The 22,271-nt window shown below is 38.7% G+C and overlaps 3 protein-coding genes across 6 annotated transcripts; 1 reads left to right on the plus strand and 2 right to left on the minus strand.

Moving 5' to 3' along the window:
• Positions 1 to 27: 27 nt before the first annotated feature.
• Positions 28 to 5,634, minus strand: pmelb (premelanosome protein b). 2 transcript variants are annotated; one of them, XM_056732325.1, is made up of 11 exons: positions 5,571 to 5,634; positions 4,084 to 4,197; positions 3,846 to 3,992; positions 3,494 to 3,619; positions 3,253 to 3,414; positions 1,730 to 2,065; positions 1,509 to 1,646; positions 1,322 to 1,427; positions 949 to 1,154; positions 751 to 841; positions 28 to 397 (listed from the first exon to the last, which is right to left on the minus strand). In XM_056732325.1, exons 1-11 carry the CDS (start codon positions 5,623 to 5,625, stop codon positions 271 to 273), a joined length of 1,608 nt encoding a protein of 535 aa, XP_056588303.1. In that variant the 5' UTR covers positions 5,626 to 5,634; the 3' UTR covers positions 28 to 270. The 2 variants fall into 2 exon arrangements, with proteins under 2 accessions (XP_056588303.1, XP_056588302.1); XM_056732324.1 differs by having other exon boundaries at positions 751 to 844.
• Positions 5,635 to 8,318: 2,684 nt separating this feature from the next.
• ccnt1 (cyclin T1) lies at positions 8,319 to 16,427 on the minus strand. Of its 3 annotated transcripts, none has more exons than XM_056732894.1 (9): positions 16,220 to 16,427; positions 15,480 to 15,561; positions 14,538 to 14,666; positions 13,958 to 14,018; positions 13,126 to 13,188; positions 12,936 to 12,981; positions 12,507 to 12,670; positions 11,205 to 11,275; positions 8,319 to 10,436 (listed from the first exon to the last, which is right to left on the minus strand). In XM_056732894.1, exons 1-9 carry the CDS (start codon positions 16,387 to 16,389, stop codon positions 9,246 to 9,248), a joined length of 1,977 nt encoding a protein of 658 aa, XP_056588872.1. In that variant the 5' UTR covers positions 16,390 to 16,427; the 3' UTR covers positions 8,319 to 9,245. The 3 variants fall into 3 exon arrangements, with proteins under 3 accessions (XP_056588872.1, XP_056588870.1, XP_056588871.1); XM_056732892.1 differs by having other exon boundaries at positions 12,936 to 12,996; XM_056732893.1 differs by having other exon boundaries at positions 12,936 to 12,992; positions 13,125 to 13,188.
• A 562-nt stretch (positions 16,428 to 16,989) lies between these two features.
• tmem18 (transmembrane protein 18) lies at positions 16,990 to 18,527 on the plus strand. The gene is made up of 5 exons (XM_056732895.1): positions 16,990 to 17,170; positions 17,316 to 17,433; positions 17,775 to 17,829; positions 17,908 to 18,001; positions 18,109 to 18,527. The coding sequence occupies exons 1-5, from the start codon at positions 17,078 to 17,080 to the stop codon at positions 18,205 to 18,207; spliced, it is 459 nt and encodes a 152-aa protein (XP_056588873.1). The 5' UTR covers positions 16,990 to 17,077; the 3' UTR covers positions 18,208 to 18,527.
• Positions 18,528 to 22,271: the final 3,744 nt, after the last annotated feature.

Consider the following 22,271-nt stretch of genomic DNA (forward strand, 5'->3'; position numbering starts at 1 on the left):
GGACGTGTGACAAAATGAAAGGCAGTATTGTATACATTGTCATATTTTATTCAATTGCATTAGAAAATAAATGAATGGCTGGGAATTCATTCCTAACTTGTATAAGATTTGGGTTCGATTTTTGCGTTTTTCGCATCCATAGCAAGCATTGCAAGAGCCCTTTCTTAACAATTCAGAGACACAGTACAAACGAGCGCCAAATACAGAAAAAACGCATACGAAAATTTCGGACTATATGTGCAAAGACCTCAAGACATCTCACACCATTCCTCATTTATGACCCGGTGTCTGCTGGTTCAACAGGCCCCAGAACAGGACTGGCACAGAACTTGTACCGGCACTTTTAGTCTGGCACACAGCTGGGGCTTCAATCAGCTTTTGATAGCCTTTAAGACGCCTGGAATAGTGAGAAAAAAACGAGGCCAGTTAATGTTCACACTGATTTGCTTACGTATTAAATTATTAAATGAAAGCTTTCGTGTAGCTCAGTGATAAAAGCATGGCACTAACAACAACAAGGTTGTGGGTTCGAATCCCAGGGGATCGCACATACTTAGAAACAAATGTATAAGATAATACAATGTCTCGCTTTGGATAAAAGCGTCTGCCATATGCATAAATGTAAATCTTAAAAACCCCAAAGGGATAGCTTGAATAATTCAGCAGCTATACCCGCCAAAAGATTTCAGAAAATTTTGTATACAAATACAGATACGCGCTCGTCAACAAAATCAGTTTAAGTTCACATACTTGTATGCATAGGCCACAGAGCCCAGCACTGACGCCATAGTCAAGATTCCCGATATGACAGCGATCACGCCTGCAGATGCAAACTTGGAACCTGCTGAATGTAATTGAGACATTGATTTATGATGATTTATCAACACAATAAGATCTAGGGATTGTGTTGAATAGCATACACAAATGCACACTTTAAAGCGAACGTACCTATGTTAATATTAACCCTGGCGTTTGCGACTGCCAGACTGTCATCATTGGTCATAGATACATTGATACAGAAGATCCCGGAGTCATTGAAAGAGTGCCTGAGGATGAGCTGGCAGTCTGCGGAGGGGCTTACGGCAGTGCAGATGGTCATAAACGGCACATGACAGTCTGCATCTGACACCACAGTGCACACTTCAGTGGGGGGGCTGAACAGAAAGAGGTCATGTGATCTGCATTAGAGCTCACGTCGTATTGCATTAAAGTCCCTCGTGGAATAAACAAACCCTTTTAGACTCTTGTAAGATGACGCTTCATATGCAGTATTTTCACCTTGTAAAAATGCACATTTCATTCAGGTCGAATGCTTTCTCACCTTCCTTGGCAGGTAACGGTGAAATCAACAATGTTACGCTCCATCTCTGTCAGCAAAAAACCCTCAGCTACAGCCACCTGGACAATCTGCACACTCTCGATGCCCTCTGAGAATGTTAACATGCATCATTTATCAAAGAGAAACTCTAATACGCCTCATAGAATATAAAACATAAACCAAATCTGACCGATTATTTCAATCTCAGTGGAGAAAGATCCGTAGCGGTAAATCACACAGCCGTCTGTGTTTGCTGCCTGACGCTTTATTATAACTCGTGCCTGATCTTCAACTGAGTCTTCTTCCAACATCATCTCGGTGACCGATGCTTTAAAAGTTAATTTACATTTTAGTTTTTTACATCAAAAGTGACTTCGTTTTATAAACGGAAACTAAAAACATGAAATTCACCGGTTGTTTCAGGCGTATCATCAACAGAGGCTGTAGGGTTGGCTTCAGTTGGCTGCTTTGGCGCACAGGATGGATCCGGTATGGCTGCTTGGATGACAATCCGGGGCCTGAAGGTACCAGATGTCACGTAAGTGTGGGTGACCGTGAGTTCTCTGGAGATAACAGTCCCACTGCGGTCTCCAAAATCCCAGTTAAAGGTGACATCTGATTGGCTCAGGTATTGGCTGGGGTCGTGAAGGGTGATGCTGAAGGCCACAGCCCTATTCTGGATGAATTTCTGGTCTTTTTCATCTTTGTCGTTCACTTGCGTCAAGGACACAGAGAAGGGAATCTGATCTAGAAACATACAGAGTTTGGATCTTATAATAAGTTGTTCAAATGTACGTTCAACATTTAGTAAACACACAAATGGTGAAAACCTTCAGCCAGGAAAAAATTAGGAGACCATCCATATTATGATTTAATCAGCATTTCTAGATGTATTGTGGCCATTCCAGTCCAGTGTCTGTTGAATTTGAACAAAATCGAAATCCAGGAGTGACATAAAGTCATCCAACAGCAATGTGAAAGAGTGACGGCTTGACAAGACACATGGAAACAGTGAGAAAAATCTTTTAGCACTTAGCCTTTTCTATGTTCAAATATTGTATAAAAGTGAATCTGAACTTGTTTTCTTTGCAGTATTTGAGGTCTGAAAAAATAAAGCGCATCGTTTCTGTTATTTTGACTTGTTTCTCCAGCGATCTACGCGAGACTAGTAGTTCACAGAATGAAACAAAAACGATAATTAACCTAAACACATACATATACATAGTAAATTCAGAAAAACAGAAAATAATTTATATTATTTTTTTACTGGCTGTATGTGTGTATACAGTATATATATATGTTTTAGAAAAGTAATTGTGAAAAATATCTTTGGAAATTCTTTGTGAAGTAAACAGTGATCAAGTAGAAACTGCATCATACAATGCAATTATAATTCTTTACTTGATGGTTCACAACCTTAACAGGTTTGAATTTGGTCCCTTGAGCGTGAAAAATGTTTGCAATATTAAAGGTGGTGAAATTCTTCAGCAAACTCTAAAATAAAATACAGGAGTTAACAAACTACACCGATTTGAGCTTATTTATAACAACCTACATCAATTATTTAACACTGGTTAGAGTTGGTTGTAGTTACAGTTTTAACTCTTTTTAAGTCTACGGTTTTTAAGTCTTTAAGAGTATCAATGTGTTAACACTTTCAATAGTTTAAAAATAACTCTATTGGGAGTGGAACCCATGAGACACTTTTAAAGTGTTAAAATAAACCCCCGTAGAATTATTTTGTGTTTTCATATTTTGCTGTGTACTCATATCTCTGTTTTTTAAGAAATGGTATAAACATTTTCCCAAAGTGTACAAACATGCATAAAAACATTACATTTGCTTTGGGTCATTTAGGTTGGACAAAGATACTCATATCATTATCTGAGAAGAAATATTGATCAGTGTTGACGTGCTGTTTGCATTACGCTGACCTGTGATACTGAACTGCGTGGTGGCATAACCAATAGGAATAAATTTATCTCTCTTCCTGTAGTGATAGATGACAACATCCATCGTATAAGAGCCAAGAGGAACATCATCTGTGGCGATAGTCAGTGATGAGGAAGGGCCGTCGCACACCTGCCAGTACTTCTCTGTGAGACACAATAAACAATAGTCAGGTGAGACAAACCAGGACGTGAAGTCTACCGTAAATGAAGTGTTTGTTCCTACCCCAGGTTTTCCACACAAAGACGTAGGGAGGTTTCTTATCCCTGAGATTGTGTAGAGGAGCGTGAGGGAATGCATCCACTAAATTCCCTTCAGGATAGACAGGTTCACCCTCACGGAGCTGCGTGCCTAGATCGATCATCAGACAATCGATTTTAAGAGTAAAACAGCCGGTCAAAATATTGACATGTTATACAAAGCATTCGCTTGGAATCCAACTCATGACCTTTGCGACACGTTGAGCCATGAAGCCCTGAACATACACTGTCAACTGTGTAAACAGTATGAACCATTATGTTTCTATGTTTATTGTTTACATTTCTGTAACATTTGGGAAAAGATTGCAGAAACACACCATTGATTGTGATGTTTTCAGCCCAAACCACTCGTCCGTCAGACCGGAGTTTTTGGTGTTGAGGGAACACGATGTCAATCGTAAAGGTGATTTTGGCACCGGTCAAGGTGGGTGCATCATTACTCACATCAAACTTCACTTCTCCACCTGCAGACGTACAGTAAGTGAAAAAGATGGAAGAAAGACAACAGTAAACAGCAGTCCCAGAGCAGAAATGACTTTATATTGTCTCTATTACCTCTCCAGCTGGTTTTGTATCGTGGATCTCCGTACTTCCACACAGGAAACTGTTTTGTATTCCATATCTGATATGGGTTGAGTCTGGAATTTGTGTTGGTCCTGTCAACATGTCCTTATGCAACCAGAAACATAATCAATATTTAAAATAGTGTGAGCCCTTAATCCTCCCCAAGAGGACCAGTGACCTACGATTGTACAGTTGGTGGAGGAAGATAGAGGCGAGAGAGCTTGAGCGGATAAAGATTTTCTGCAGTGTTACCCCAAATCTTTTGCATGTGATGCTTAGCTGCGCATGTGACCATACTTCTGGCACTAATGCGGAAGGGAGGGCTTTACTTTTTGAAGCACGCAGGCATTATAAAAACAGAAGGCAGTAAAAAGAACTTAAGCATCATAAGACAAAAGGTTTTATGTCGCTTTAGTCAAAACCTTGAGTTCTGGTAGCCTATCATGTATTTGGATAATTAATATGCTAAAACAGAGCAATCCTTTATGTGCTCTGTCATGTCTAAACACGTTTTAATAATTAAACTAATTTCAAACGTTATATGAAATGCAACTATATTTTTTAAGTCAGTTTAAAATGTTTCATTGAGATGACATTGAGGAGTTTTTTGAGTCATGTGGTAGATCCATTCTTTAAAAACTCATTTAACTTTCATGGATTATTCTAACCGGAAAAGATCTGATGTCTGATCTTCATAATGTCTACAGATGAATATAAGAAGGAGAAGGAAGGAGGAGATAAGGACATCTGCCTGAAGGCCTTAAGTATGACACAAGAGTGTTTTAAACTCAAAAGCTCTCCCACACAGAACAGCTTTTCTTAATTTTACATTCAATATACATTGTAACTGTAAAGAACTGTAAAGAATTTCTGTAGAAATTTCAGCATTATTGGCAGCAGTTTACCAGTAATTTACTGTAGATTTACATTTATGTAATCTACCGGCAGCAATTTGTTCAAAGATAAATGATCAGTAAACATTAACAAGTCGTTATCCTTACGGAAAATAACTATAAAATAACAGCTTCATGCAAAGCATTCTGGAAATCAAAATTAGAAACAAAATGCTGAAAAAGGTTTAGATTTCTGGCTCCCAGAATGCTTTGCATGGGGTTTTATTTAATCGGTATGCTGCTGTAAAGATAAAGAGTTTTTAATGTTTAATGTTCATTTATCTTTGAACAAACTGTTGCCAATAAATTTGATAAATATAAATCTACAGTAATTTACTCGCAACTATAGGTGTAAAACTACAGCAAAAATGTGTAGGTCTATCTTTTTAAATGACTTTGACTCATAATAACCTTTTTTAAAGCGGTAAATTCAATGGTCTTCACGGATTAATATTTATGATTCCTTCATCTTGCTATTATTTTTTCAACGGAACACAACATTGAATATTATTATAGCTACAATAACAAATACATGTAATATAATATGCATAATGTTTATAGATAAAAACATGCACGTTTACTTACTTGTTAGGGTCACAGAAAAGCAGGACAACAGCAAAAGTCTTGAAAGCAGCTTCATTTCTCCACCTTAAAGAATTCTGCAGTCTTCCACAGGGGCCTCGCTCTTTATATAGCAAAGCTTAACATCTCTGAATGAATAGCCACTCCCAAACCCCTAAAACTACACACACGCAGTATTCATGACGATGGAGTTATCAAATGATAAATTAAAAATGATTTGCAAAACGTTAAATAGGTAAAAATACTACATCTGACGTTTAGGGAATTACATTTTATTGTGACGGTCACATTAAGATCAATTTTGAATACTAACAAATGCAATAAAATGAGTTTTGACGCATATTGCTTCTACAGTTAATCATGTGTTCATTTTGAGATAACACAAGGAATGATGTTTAATGGAAACATGTTACAAGAATTTAAAGCTTAGAGAAGGTTTGCCAGAACTTTTATAAATAACGTTTACAGCAACCGAATCATGTGAGACGACCGACTCGAAGAACAATGAGCCCTGTTCAGATCTGTACTCTCATTCACTGAGTATATACTGAAGAACAGCCTCAATACAACAAACACTCATTCACAGGTTCACTTAAGAGAAATTAAGACATTTCTTTCTGACACAATAATAATAAATTCATATTATAAGATTAAACCTTTTCATTAAAATACCTACGGCTGTAATCCGTAATGTCTGTATTAACATGTGAATCAAACAATAAGTTACACATAATAGCTAGACAACTATGCCAGGAATGTAAAGTTCATCAGGATTACACCAGCTCTTGTGACTTCTTGCTTTACCCAGATTTTTAGTATCAAAAAAATATACCAGGTTTTAATGTTTAGCGTTCCTTGTGTTCTCATGTCTCTTTATTCCAGCACTGAATTCAAAGGCAAACCACTAAGGTATTGACATCAGGTGGAAGCAAAAGTGTAGTTGTATAAAAATCAGTCGTGTAAGAAGCATGTGCAGAATGTGTCACATTATAATATTTTACACTTTTGTTTTTTATAAAGACATCGACAAGTATGTTTCTCATAAAGCATTCATTTACAGAGTATATCAACCACATTTATAAAAGGAGTTCACAAAAATGCAAACCTTTACTTCTGACAAGAAACACCCTAACAATTCGATTACATTCAAAACCTGAGTTCATGTGGTACCACTATAAAACAGAAAACAGTATGTACATTTGATAAAACGCTTTCTTCTGAGAGATGCAAAGAAAATACAGTGGTGACATGAATTGCATTAGACCCACACAAATGCCTTCTCTTGAAACTAAATTGGTGAACATGCTGTTAAAACTCTCATTTTGACTACGAGCATCAGAAAGCTTGATGAGAAGTGCATTATATATAGGGGAATATATGCCAAGATTATGGAAAAACATCTTTTATAGCTTAAATTGTTTCATAGAATTCCACAAATGGCAACATTGGGAAAACGAGGTTATTGAGGAATCCCTGCTACAATCTTAATCAAAGAACGCAACATTTATTCAATCCACTCTCACAGTAGAAATTCCACGCTTCACGTTCTGTCTGCAAATTCAGCGATGAAGAGGCATGCCATGAAATCCACGGGATGAAAGCAATGACATAGTATCACAGGGATCCGTACTGTGATCTGCATTGTTGTGCTATTAACTGCATTCAATTACAAATTTGCTGCATGTACATGATTTCAGATATGAAGACTTGATTGCTTTGAAACATGTTTACATCCAGCTTCAATTAATAATGTGAATGATTTCACGAATCATGGCTAACGGATCTCTTTCCCACATGCAAAAATGACGTTGAGTGTAGTAACCTTCGTTTTTATCACATGATCACAGTTAAACAAACACACATTGCATGTTAAGCGTGCACTACATTCACTCGACCAGTGTCAATGAGCTATTGGCCAAAAATGAATGACAAACATTCAAACAAAGGCTAAGACACACTACAAGACGTTTGCTCAGATTTTCGGTCTGGACTCAGAAAGTCTGTGCCAGTCTGCACTTTGATCAGTTAGTGTGTTTCTACCTGAAACTTTCCAAAAATATCCATTCAAATTTTAAAAGACTTGTAGTGTATTTCAGCCATTAGGAGATCTTACAGTAGAAGGCCCATTTAATTTGATGGGAGACAAAAATTCAAGCTATAATTCATAAAAATGTGTAACGTTATGCATTCATAGAAATATTCAGGCGTAGATGTAGTTAGAAAGTTTAAGAATAGATTTGCTCTGTGCTTCATGTAGAACACTTGTTATCTGATCAATTCATTAAAAAGGTGCAATAAAAAAACTGACAGCAATATATATTTCTAGAAATGCACAGATACTAAAGATCTCCACCAACACCAATTAAATCTGCAGATACCGATAGTTTGGTGTTTATATTAACTCGACTATACATTCTTTCTGAATGTGATTTTCATATAACAACTATTAATAATAAACATCAAATTGGTGATACACCGAGGACAAATTCATAGCATTTCCCCGTCCTCTTTTCAATCTCATCCTGATCATTACTGCTTTTAAACTATTGGCCAATATCGTGAAAACAAAAAAACGCTTTAATGGACCAATTACTGCATGATATATTTCTTCTTCCCATTTGTTTTAATCAAATTAAATACGTAAATTCTGAATAAAGGACATATAGCAACTCCCCTCCATAAAACTTCTCAAAACCGACCCCATTTGGGTTTTCGTTAAAACTAAGAAAAACACAACAAATGAAACAGGCATAAGCAGGACATACTGTTTTAGTGTAAAATGAATGAGTGATTTTCTACAACCATTTAAAACAATGACTGCATTTGAGAATCCTAGATCAATCAGACATACTTGGTAAGTTAGGCATATTCTTGTTTTTGGAAAAATGTAAAAATAGGTTGTGTCGATTTCAGTCATTTACAGAATGAATACAATAAAGTTACAAAAAAAGACCACAAATATTTACCAAACAGAATAATAACATTACTTCAGTAACTACTCATATATTAGGAACATACACTTTGATGCAAACATGGGGATTTGTATGTCCGTTTTTTTTTTAAATACAAGACTTGTCAAGTAAATGCAGACTGGGAAGCAGGTTATATAGGACAGTATAAAAATAAATCCAGATATCATCTGAGATGCATTCAACGACTGCTAATAACTACTGCTTTAAAAGGCTAATAATAAATACCACAGTTGATAAAAAAGACACATATATTGTTAGCAAGACTTAAATTCATGTGTAAAACAAAAAAAACATGTATTTTCCTTTTTGTGTTCAAAGTTCTACTCGTTTTAAAAAGGACTTGTCCCTCTCATTCAGTTATACATACCCTTGATCCATTATGCATTTCAGTTATATAGCACTGTTATAAAACTGAGCGACATCAAAAATAGTATGTACATTTTTTTAAATAAATAACATTTTACTTCTTTTTTTTGCAATATTTTGTTCTATTTTAACATTATTGCCACAGGTGGGTTTTGTGAACACTCACACAAAACGAAAAGGACACGGAGGGGGAAAGTCAGACATATAAAAGGCTGAGATGGAAGGTACACATTACCTTGCTGTCAAACTGAGCATCACAGAAAATGAGACGCACGAGAGGAACCCAGAAGGACGGGTGATTTGATCAGCGCATGTGGACGGATGGCGAGAGCAGTGGAAGTTATTTGGGTAGCGGTGGCATGGGGGGAGGCGGTTCTGATGGGAGGGGAGGGGGCTGGGTTCCTCCACGAGCGCTACTGCTGTATCGGTACTCTCCGAACTGAGAGCGATAGTCAAAAATTTGAGGCTGTGTCGGCTGCACCCCCTGCGCGCTGAGCAGCGAGTTCAACATGTCAAACGTGTCCTGGTAATCGTTGGACTGACCGCCCGCGTTGTGGCCGTTGGTGTCGGCCTTATCCGCCTTGGAGTGTGAGTAGTTTCCCTGATGGTGCGAAAGGCTCAGCGAGGGGAGGATATCTGACCCGTGACCAAGTGAGTGGGAGGGCATGCTGGGTAGGGGCGGGAGCTGAAATGAGTTTCTGGAGGATTTGCTAGCTTTCGAGGGATGGGTGCCTGCCGAAGGCTCGGTCCCGTGAGTCCTTTTTCTGGATGAAGAGCTGCTTCGCACAGAGTCACCTGAGACCTTTTTGCTACTTGCACCGGTAGAATGTTTATGTGCCGAGGACGAAGATAAAGAACTGCTGGAGGACGAGTGGTGGTGATGATGGTGGTGATGATGGTGGTTGGAACGCTCTCTTGGTTTCTCTCGACTTTTACCGTCATCTCCTGATCCACCTCGCCTTTCCGGAACTCGTATTCGCACCCTAATGTCGTGTTCGGACCCCCGGCCACTGTGCCCCCCGCTTCCCGATTGGCCGGCCACAGGGAAGCGAATCGACCGTTCCTCCACCGGGATCTTCAGGACAATCGGCGAGGGGTTGCCAGAGTCAGAGGAACTAGAGGTGGACTGTTGTTGTTGGTGATGGTGGTGCTTATCCTTTCTTTGCTGGTTCATGAGCGCCTGGGCGGCTGTGGCGTATCCCTGCTTTACGCTGGCCTCCATGTTCAGTAGGTTACGCTTCTGCGCTGCCAGCTCGTCCGCGTGTTTTGCCCGGTACTCACTCAGAGAGACTTTGGCAGGTGCGTGGAGCTCATTGGAGGTCGCCAGCTCCTTGCCAGGAGGCTGCCACTGTTGGGATGACGCTCCGATGTTGAGATCATCTGCCGAGGAAGTCGAATCTGAGTGAGAGGCAGAGAGGCTCATCAGCCCAACGAGTGAGGTGTCAGATGATGCCATGGAGATCATGTTCATAATGGCTTCTGATTGGTCACCATCTTGCGCTTTTGACTTTTTGGCAGTTTGACTCGCTGCCTGATTCGCAAGAAACAAGAGACAAATTAAAGGATGCAGTTGGAAGTCAGAATACAAAAAAATTGTTAAATTAACCAAAAAAGTATGGTGTGAAATCGGGGCAAAATTCATACATGCACGGTGTACACCATCCACCCCCCATCCAGAATGAACAAATTTTAAATTAAAATGGGTTCTAACGCGTTCTATTGTCTCGTCAGCGTCTGGTGTAGACATGGTGTTACCGTAAAATGTATTACTATGTTTAAATGGGTCATATTGCGTAAATACGTGTTCTTCTGTGTCTTTGGTGTGTAATAAGTTGCCCATGCATGTATTAGACACGTAAAATTGCTAAACTTATCGGAACAAGTATATACCTATATATATATACACACAAGAATATGCCCAGGCCTGGTTGGAAGAGTGCTGAGAGGGATTGCTTTGCCTACGTTAACTTCCAAGCAGTCGCAAGCAGCGGGGGCCATCGGGCTCGGGCACAGCCTAGAGCAAGCTGGATATATGCGAGAACGCCCTAAAACAAATTGTTTTACGAGGCTGAATCCATCGGGATCCATTCGGCCAATCACAACGCACGGGGTAGCTGGCCAATCAGACCAGCGGTTTTCAAATCAATGAGCTTAGCTAAACATCGAGGCGTTTCAGAAAGGCAGGCCAGAGGAGCAACAGAAATGAACGGTATGTGAAAACTATTTGTGAAAACCGCGTAAACACACTGTATCACACCAAATAAACACAATAATGTTTGTTTTAGTCAAACAGACTTACTTTCCAGTTTCTAATGCGTTTTAAGCGGCTGGGTGTCTTCTCCAGGATCTGAAGGAACTCATTAGTGAGATCTGTTGAATTATAATCAAAATCTTTAAATCATGTGATAAAACATAATTTGAAGTTCAAAGATGTTTTCTCTTATACACTCAATAACAATCAATAGTTACAAAATCAGTGTTAAAGCCCCACTGCAATGCCATGGAACACGCAGCATTATTTGATGATGTAATATCGACTAAACAATGTAGAGGGCGTGAGACATATCGAGTGGCCCCGCCCCTTTTAAAATAACCAATAGCTTTTCGTTTATGGCACAATCAAGCTGTTTTTTTTGAGTGCACGTGCCAATGTCAGTTTTGAACACTTATGTCTTCTAAATGGGAATGTTGTCAGCGTGTGGGCACATCTCAGTTTACCGACATCCTTACGTCGAACATACTTTTAATAAGAGAATGTTCATTATGATTCCACTGGGGATTTAAACTGGAAGTAAACTGTTAAAGTACACAACAAACGCAGGAAAATCTCTATCATAGCCTCCCACATCCAGGGTTTTTCCTGCATAGAGAAATTGGAGGCCGCCGCCTCCATCAAATGTCATGCCGCCTTAGACTCTCGCCAATACTATGTTGGGTGTCTTCACAAGAAATGCTGCGTGCATTTAACAGACTGTCATTTGTAACTGCAGTTGCGGCATTACGCCACAGTAGAGGCGCTGTTTCGTTATCAGCACACTGAGGCACTAAAACAAGAGCTAGCTGTGATTCATGGCTGTTTGTTTGGCATCCAAGTACGTTTAATTTCTTGAAATTTCTTAAATTAACATGACGTACATCATTGTAATGTCTTTAGCTGTGCAGTTGGATCGTTGAATTAGCGTATACTGTACACAGCGACTTCTCCAGAATGAATGCACATTGGGCTCAGACTGACTCGCACATGAAGGACTCATTTAAACTATTGAACTTTTCAGTCACTAGCGAATATATAATCATTTAGTAAGACTAGTTAATTCAGTTGGCTTTAGTGGGCTGAAACTGATAAAAAGCTTTATTTGATTAAAAATACATTTCTGTATGGTTGAATAAAAGTAAATTTTATATAACTTAATAATTGTCCTTTTCATCTAATTTGATTAGAACTTTTATTATGTCAAAGTCACTTTGGTTAAGCCACTTAAAGGTACGGTAGGCTTTGTGTGTGTGTACATAACATTATCAGGATCAGGATGGCACCACCTGCAAAACCCTGCACATCTGTAGCATTCAACTTTCTTTCAGAACGGCTCCATTTACATACCATCCAACAGCTCAAGGGTCACTGTAGGGTCAACATATTCCCACCAGTGTTTGCTGTCTGTGGAAACTGGAATCTCCCAGTTGGACCATTTGCAGGCCAGATGAATACAAATGCAGGCTACGATGGGTGGGCTGTACTGCAAACAGAACGTAGTCAAGTGGAGACTGCGGTGATGAGATCCCCAACGATAACCGAAAACACACAAAAAAGAAAACCATCTGAGAAATCATTACTGAAATCCATAACTCATCCACATGAAAAGAAAACACAACATTATTGTCTTTGTAAGATGACCTCAATTATTTCAAGCGTTGTGCGCTAGTTGTATACTTAAGTTAAGCAAAGATATTCGACGCATAGAAATGTGCAGACATCGCAAAATGATCATCTTAAAGATAATACAGTATACCTGTAAAAAGAATATCATACCTGTTTGTTGCCATGAAATATGACGCCTGAGCCAAATCCTTACTCGCTGTTACCACGCCAACAAAAGAAAAAAATGACAAAATGAAACAACCAATTCTACGCCAATGTCTAATATTTCCAAATGAATGTTTGCCTTAAAACACGTGTGCTAAACATCAATGTAATGTAGGTTACGGCTAAAGAGCCTTACCTCGGACAAGCTGGGTGCACTTGACAACATGTGTGTGGGGATGATCAATGGTGATCTCAAATGCTGAAGAGAGAAAGGCAGATAAGAGGACTTTAGTTTAGGATTGAACTTTAGGTGAAACGTCTACAGATATATACATGAATGAGTGAGTGAATCACAAACACAGGTGTTCCTGTGCTCGAACGGTGAAACACGGTTTGAGGCGAACTCCATGCAAGTGCCTGTGGGCAATTTGGTTACAGTCAAAATCTTACAAACAAATGACCAAAATGGCACCAGGAGAGAAGTGCACGTCACTCAAACTGCTGGATATCAAAGCAAAACAGTGGCAATCGGGCTCTTAAAATTATTTTTAAAAATACACAAAAACGGCTCAAGTTAGGGCTGGGCAGTATGACAGTTTATACACCACAAGAATTCATGTGTTATATCGTTACGCAGTGGATGTATTTTCAGGGGCATTAGTGGGCAGAATTGCTTTGTTATGGCACTCAAGAGGTACGGGTGAAAAAAACGATTTCAGTCAAAACATGGAACATGCCATTACGTACCATAAAGTTATGTTGAACTTTAATGCGTTCTACCATATTAAGAGATTTGATTATATTGTGATGTATGTGCTGTAAAAATTTGATCATACCACCCATCCTTAGTTGACATCATTAAAAAACAGAAAGAATTCCAGTCGACAGGAAAATGACAAAGGCGAGACAATAACAATGAATCCTTAAATTGTCTTGTTGACTCCTGGGAATGTGCAGTGAATGTGGTTATTTGGTGCATTTCTCTAATATGGTGATTCACTGACCCATTCTCACCCCTCCAAACTTACCCAGGGTCTGGAGTATAATGCTCTCAAGAATGACCAGGTCCTGGGCTTGTTGCAGGTATGTCTGAGATTGAGAGGACAGGCAGATTACTCACATGGTCTCTTGGTCATGGACTACACGCTCACTCCCTCCCATCAAAACATCACGACCCTCTTTGAGCAACAAGCCATTCAGCACCTTATCACACTAAATATGGCAGCATGAGAAACCCACATAACGCTACTGAAGGATCTTAGTACCAACTTAACAGGAAAAATACAGACGATTATAAATATGCAACCTAAGAGGAAAAAATAAGTTTTAGCAGAAGTACAGAAATTTTCTTCCTCAGACTATGTGGGTCACACGACCTGTTAAAAAAAGTGGCGTTATTAAAAAGTCAAATTTGATCTAAGTATATAGACACGCATGCTCTGAAATTTATTTAGAGAATCAAAAAGCGAGCGTGAAATAAAAAAATCCACCACTCACAAAGCACCTATGAAAAAAGCCATTAAAATATCAATTAACAACCAAGATCACATGAAATACCTGCATGGTTTTAAACCGACTAGCTCAGCATAGTAACGGTGCAATACTTACATCACTTCTGGTGTCTGGCGGTGGGTCCTGAGGATTGAGACACGCATGAGTCACCTTGATCACATGCTCCAGCTTGCGGGGCTGTTCCTCCACCTTTGCTGCTAAAAACAGAGCTGCAGGGGCAATCACCTGTGAACCATGTGACATTAAAGGGGTGATTTAACGCTGTTTTATGCATTCTGACTTTTGTTAAACGTGCCGTCTTCTCATGCTTAACATGGTCACTTGTCAAAAAAGCAAGTTGGACGTATTACGTAGTATCTCGGTGCTCGATACACTCCCACAAGGCTCGTATAGGTTTGGGAAAGTTTTTTTCGAACATGAAAAGCAGTTACGTGACAACACTTCTCCCAGAAAAGCATGCCCTTGGCAAGGCGAAAGATATAGTCCCGCTTACGATCAAGATTGGCTGCGCTGTGGGCCTGCAGCTGCAGCTTGTTACTCTTGCGATAGTGAGAGAAGTTGAGGCGTGTTTGTTTGTTCAGAGCATTTCAGTGTTGGATGTTATATAAATGGTGGAAGTAACGCTGGATTTGCAGATTGTTTGAAACTGATAGAGGGAGCGGTCCCCACGCTAAAAGATGCCAGACATGAAGCGCACGCGCTAAGTGAAACTAAGTCATATGTCTGTGTTTTGTTGGCAATAGGCGCATAATGTAAACAACACAAATATATAGCAAATCAACAGTTTTGGAGGTATAACGCGATGATGTATTGTGTGCTCGTGATTTAGTTCCGCCAGAGGTCGGTACAGCTGTATCTCTCTTTCATAAATGTGATCAAACTAAATTAGAAGATACAAAGCATGCAATACTACTCTACAGGTTCTCAAGATTAATATGAGATTGGCAGAAACTGCACTTTAAACCGGACCTTTAAGATATAATGCATTCCAGACAAGCAAAAAACTGTCAAAAAACACCTATAAATATGAAAACTTACATTTCGATGGAAGCGGGTGAAGGACTGAATCATGTAGAATCGATGCATATACACAATGGCAGTGTTTATTGTGAGTAGTGACCTGTTCGTCTCAAATTAAGGATTATAGTGGCCTTCACAGTTCAGTAGTGAAAAACAACAACACAGAAAGTCAAACCTGTGATGTTTCAAAGACAGCTCAATACCTCCAAATGCATTATTGTAGACAATAGCTTAGTGAGTAACTTGCATGAAGCTGTAAAAGAAAGTGGACAAGAGTCTTACAAGAAATATTAATTTCCTTAACTAACGGACATTAAGACCCTAAAAACAAAGCTGCACCACTCATTTGGTCTCCTAAATGGCAATAAATAATGGGCAAATAAAGCTATGTCTAAACATGATATTAACCAGCATATGCATGGATTAGTATAGATAACATACAATCAAATAACGAACTTCAAACAAATCATAAAAGACCTAAACGATGTCAAAATGACCGTGGGAACAAGTGACACCGGCAGCGCTTTTGTTTGGTGGGAAACACCAGTTAGGCCTCGAGGCCTAAACTAAGCCAAAAAAATATAAACTAGGAAGCAGAAGTGCGTTTAACAGGTCCCACTAAACTAGTAACGCAACACATATGCGTGTTAGACGTTCCCAGAAATGTTTTAAATCATAATAATGGAGAAACACGCCACCATTCATGCCGCCCAAACCGGCTTCAGTTTCGAAAAGAAGCGACGAAATGAGAAAGATACACGTTGAGTCGCTGTCCCATGTCCTGCAGCAGGTTCGCGGCTTGCTGTCGGTACGAGAGCTCTTTGTCGGGATCAAGTCCCGATCGACGAGACGGACTGTTTTCGATTTGTTCGCGCGTGAAGTACCATTTATTGTTATTTACCGAAGGCGAAGGGAACGAAGCCGCCATTACTGAGAAGGACGATGTTTTAAAATCTATCTGCGTCACAGGAAGCACGTCATCGAGGGGTCGACCGCGACGTGATTTGACATTGAAGTTCCTGTGTAAAAAATCAAATAAATCGTTTTTTTCGGATTTTCTAACATTTGTTTTAGTTTTTAAAATTGATTTCATAGCTGGATGTAACTAACGTAATTTATTGTTTATTGTATCACATCCTAAACATAATGGAAGAATCCTATATTTCCACTACAGATTCAGTACGGGAATAAAAGCCCAAGCTCATGCTAAAATATGTTTTTAATGCGCCGTTTTCTGTTCGAATATGATAACGGAAAGATTACTACTTTTTATTTTGAGGGTTATGGGCTAATAATTATGAGTAAACTACTCACAACCAAATTATAAAGCAGTCCACACATACAATAGAACTTCGGAGATTTTTTTTTTTTTTAAACGTATGACAATTACTCCTTTAGGCTGTAATTTATTTCTGAATTATAGTACAATTTAGTACCACCATTTTGAATACATTGACTTTTTAAAAACATTAAATATTTATTATTTCAAATAATATTTCTGAAGAGCACTATAGCGCCACCCACTGAAGAACACGAGAAAAAACAACCTGTGACGAATGCGGAAGCGTTTGTGCATTTTGTTGAGCTGCTAATACACTGGCGTACAATTAAATAAAATGAGCGATTCAAAAGTTAAGAATACCAGCTCTGTTCCTATTGATGGATACAGCAATGTCCGTATTACATCAGTGTGGACTTTTCTGCAGTCTGTAAGTTTAAATTCTTTGTTTCGGGGTTTAGAAAAGGCTAACGTTACATGTGAATCTTGTCTTTCGGGATAGATCACGTTTAAAACAGGGGGAAGGGATCTGTTTTCATTGTATTTGATAAGAACAATACGTCGATGTTTTTTAGGTTGACTGGTCTGAGTCCTGGCTGATGGGGCTTCTGGCGTTTCATGTCATTTGTTTTGCTGTGACCGTCCTGAGCCGCAAGTACTATCGCCTTCAGATCGGCCAGTTTCTTGTGATGGGTGAGATTTTACTTTACTTTGTTACACACAGTTCCAGTTAAATATTTCATTAGAATGCTTTATCACGGTATCTGTAACACGTAACGTAATATTTTTTGACTAAAAACAAGATTTATTTGCTTGGGTCAGTTTTCTCATCAAGAAAATGCATTTGATTCAAGAATGTTTAGACATTTTTACTGGGAAACAAGAAAAAAGACAAAGTAAGAAAGTCATTTTTTGCAGTGTAGTCTTATGACTCGTGTCAGATTGCTCGGCCAAAATATAAAATCTTTTTAGGAGACACTTTAGATTGTGTTTCTTTAAACAAACATTTAACATGTTCTTTTCTCTCTTTGCAGTTGCTATGGTTTATACTGCAGAATATTTGAATGAACTGGCAGCAATAAATTGGAGGTGAGTGTCCACCGAATACAAGGGTTGAGGGTCACATTGTTTTGTTGTTTATGAAAGAGTCTGTATTTCTGTTTCTAGGTCTTTTTCAAGGTTCCAATATTTTGATTCGAAAGGAATGTTCATATCGCTAGTTTACTCCATCCCGCTTTTGCTCAACACAGTTATTATTGTGGTAAGCATTTCAACTTTCCATTTAAAACGATGATGTCGTACTATTAGATGTTTTTTCAATTCTTACAGAATTCAACAGAAATTTTAAACAGATTTTCTGTGTTTTAGGCTATGTGGGTATGTAGGACGTTTTCGACTATGGTTGAACTGAAGACTGTGCAATTAAATAGAAAGGCTGCCAGAGAGAAGCAAAAGAAAAGTCAATAGAAGACATGCAGAGAGACGGGACATGAACCGGACACATCCCAGTGGTGGAGGGAACATGTGGCACTCTCATTGAGATTTATACTGCTGATGGACAATTTCTCCACCTGCTAACATGCACAGCGATAAGACCTTATCAAAGGCAATATTAAAGAATGCCACGGATTTTACTATACAACTGCTTTTTGTGTATATATGCCATTTCAGTTATGTTTGCATTGAATTTTTAAAACATCCTTGTCTTTGACTTTGGTCATAATGAATGTGGGAATGTAAATTGTATATTTATGTCAATAAACAAGAATGCGTTTTTTAAGACATTATGGGGGGAAATTTTCGGACTCATTATTTCTTCTTGTTAGATTTTCAATAGTCAATTGTACGTGAAATAACTTCCTTTAACCAGAAGAGGGGGTTATCTGCCTATTGGCCAGGGTTTGACATAGAATATTGCAGTGCACCCTATACCAAAAGGATGCATATGTTATTATAAGTATCATAAGCAGTGTTTGGTGTAACTGCTTACTAAGTAATTAGTTACTGTTATTTATATAAGGGATTACTTGTATTTTTTTGCAATTTAATTACATTTGTAATAAAACAAAATACTTTGTGTAGTATATGCAATGTGCAATAGCAGAATTGACATCAAAATTAAAAGTCTAACTTTAAAATGTGTGCTTTAATGTATTATTCTCACATTTGTATACTTTGGACAGTTAAAATTAATACTTTATTTAGTTTTATATTATTTATCTGAATTAATTAAAAGAGCCGTTTCATGTCTATCCTTGAATCACTGAACTCATTAAGGTTGATGTAGGATATAGAAAGTCATTAAATGCCTTTTGGAGAGAGTAATATGTACAGTAATCTAATGACACTTGAATAACTTACCCAACACTGATCATGAGTAATATGGAACAGCTGATTGAACAGTGTATTTAAAAAAATATGTCCTTGATAGTTTTATGTTTAGAGTTTCTGACCTTTAATATATGAAATAGCATATTTGATCGGTGTAAAGATGAGGATATTGATCAGGTATGCTTTATGAAAGTGTACTTGTTTTAACAGCAGCCAACATACAAGTCCGTACTGGCCTCTGAGACCACTCTCCCAAAAGGTCAATAAAAGCACTGATGCCGCCACCTGAAAGTTTAAAGAGTGATTCTGTGTTTTAGAGTTTTGATGTGTGTTACATAACTTTCTTTCCTGCACTTGTCAGACTTCACGCTGACAAACTTTCCCAAGGTCCTGACATTGTTACTGTATGCCAACAATTTTCCAATTAACCTGTTCTTATAACTCCCGACTCTAATATAATCACAATGTTATAGAACTAAATTCCTCCCCCATCTTTTTCTCTGATGTCTGTGCAGCTGTGGATCTCACACACATCATCTGCAAACAATCCGCCTTAAAAACTCCGGTTGCTAAAGAGTCCAGTTAAAACAACGAGGAATGGACAAATATGCTCATATTTCTTTGCACTTAACCTCCTCCTCCCCAGAGAGACAATAGATGGTTTGCACATCAGAGATGAATGATGAGTTTTTAACGTTCCACGATATCAGGCCGACAGATAAAACGGGTGTAAAAATTCCAGTTACACTGATAACAGCGCGTGACCTTGAGAACTTATCTGTTGTATCTCAGATGGTCTGATAACCTTACCATTTTCTTGCATGTGATGTGAATATCAGCATCCATTATTCCATCTATTTATCAATTGTTTTAGTCATCAACCTCAGAAGTAAATATCTGTTTTCTGGGACGTCAACGAGTATTTGTAATCAACGTCATCATTTCCACTAAATGAAAATATCTCTTACATTACGATAAGTGCTGTGGGGAAGAGCAGTTCCGGTTAGCGTCACAGTACTTCCTGGATTATCGCGGGAGATCTGGCAAAATATTCTGACAGGCGTCAAAACCTTGAGCATACATACATACATGTTTTTAATTAATTAATTCCTCAATATAAGGTATTAATTATGCTTTCAAGAAACCCTTAAAGGGACAGTACACCTATAAAGTCATTCAATCAGCCCCTCTCCCAAAGCTTTATTTTGATTTGCCTAAGGGTAAATCACTTTCTTTCTTTCGTGGAACACAGGGATATAAGCGTACAAGGATATTGGACAACATGTTAGAGTCCGACCACCTCAGTCACCATTCACTTTCATTGTATGGAATGCAATGCAATGAAAGTGAATGGTGACTGAGGGGAAGCCCTAGCATTTCGCCTTTTGACCTCCAATGAATATAGAAAGTCAATACCATGACAGCATGCACAGTAAATGGTGAGAGTATTTGTATTTGTAGGTGAGCTATCCCTTTAACAGAGGTTTTTCTCAGCTGTATACGAGTGTGTCTGTGCCGTCTCCAGTTTCTCTGAAGGAATCACTCTGACGACACAGCGCTCTGACGGGAAACGTAGCGTCGGGATCACATGACTGGACAAAAGTGTGATGCAGTCAACGTTGGGGATGCTGGGAAGGCAGAGAGACCTGATTAGCTCTTAACGGCTGCCGAATGGTGTGACTGCCCTACTGTTCTGATAGCCTTCAAACCATCCCACAGGCGATCGATAGCTGTGATACGGTTACAGTAAACCACGCTGAGCGTAGAGAGCACAGAGAGGCATGCTGACAGAGAGCATGAGACAGGTTTATCCTCTGTTGTGCGAAAGAGATCAAGTGCAGGTGTTACTGAAGGAGGACAGTCATGCATCTGTCACGAAGTGAATGTATAGACACCAGAAGCTACTTTGGGACTATGCTTAGAATTGAATTGTCGATACTAGCACTTAATTTATGAATCATGACATTATTATTTCATGCCAGTACTTTGAAACTGAATAAATGTAAGAGATAAAGTTAAACGTCCAGTGTGTGAAATTTAGCGCCATCTAGCTGTGAGGTTGCACATTGCAATCAACAGCATGCTCCACCCCTCCCTTTAAAAGCACTACGGTGGCTAACAATGGACAAAGATGTTGTCACGTTTTCATTTATGCATTTAGCAGACACTTTTATCCAAAGCGACTTACATTGCGTTATCCTATACATTTTACATAGGTATTTTGCAATCCCCTGGGATCAAACCCACAACCTTGCGTTGTTAACGTAATGCTCTTACCACTGAGGTACAGGAAAGCTGTAGCTCAGGGGTAAGAGGTGGTTTTCACTTCTTTCCTGAAAGAGATAATATATTTATGAAACACGCTCTGTAGAGCAGTTTGTCCATTAAGGGCTCCTGTAGAAACAACATGGTGAATTCCATGTAAGGGGACCCGCGGTGTGTGTAGATAGAAATTACTCATTCTATGGTAATAAAAACATAACGCTTCATTATGAAAGCTCTTTATACACACCTGAACACATATATTATATTGCATTTCTGTTAATAGATCCTCCACAAAAAAGTCACACATTGGAGCTTTAAGTGTACTGTATGTTTTATTCATAATATGCAGTCTGAAGTCTGGGTTCATGCTGGTTTCTATCAGTATGTGGGTAATACAGATACTCTGCCAGGCCTAAATGATGGAAAACAGATATCTAGATGAAATCCGCCAAGCTGCCTAAAGCAAGAAATTGTAATTTTCGCTAGAAACAGTGAAGTCTTAAATAAATATTATTTGAGAAAGAAATCATTAAAATTCACAATCAAGATACAAATTTCTATAGACTATTGTACTGAAAGATTAAATGCTAATGTGGGGAATATGTGCAATATGAGAATAAAAATAACTTGGACTTGGGCCTAGCAACCCCTTAGCAACTGTATGGCAACGGCTTGGCAACTTTCCACAACACATTTTATTCATGTCTGCGTTGTGGGTCAAATGGTGTGGGAATGACCCAACATTATATGTGCCTTGCATGAAAGTTAAATTTAGCCCTGGTGCTAAATGCAGAAGTGATTGTGAAGCTTCAGTTGATCTGGGTTATGTCTCATCCACATGTGTTTTTATTACCAAATCCAATAGGTCATTACACTTACTCATGGCTTGTGTGTTCCAAGAACTTTATCAACGTCTCTGCGTGAAAAAAGAATTC

Source organism: Triplophysa dalaica, chromosome 20 (assembly GCF_015846415.1).
Source record: "Triplophysa dalaica isolate WHDGS20190420 chromosome 20, ASM1584641v1, whole genome shotgun sequence".
Classification (NCBI taxonomy): domain Eukaryota; kingdom Metazoa; phylum Chordata; class Actinopteri; order Cypriniformes; family Nemacheilidae; genus Triplophysa; species Triplophysa dalaica.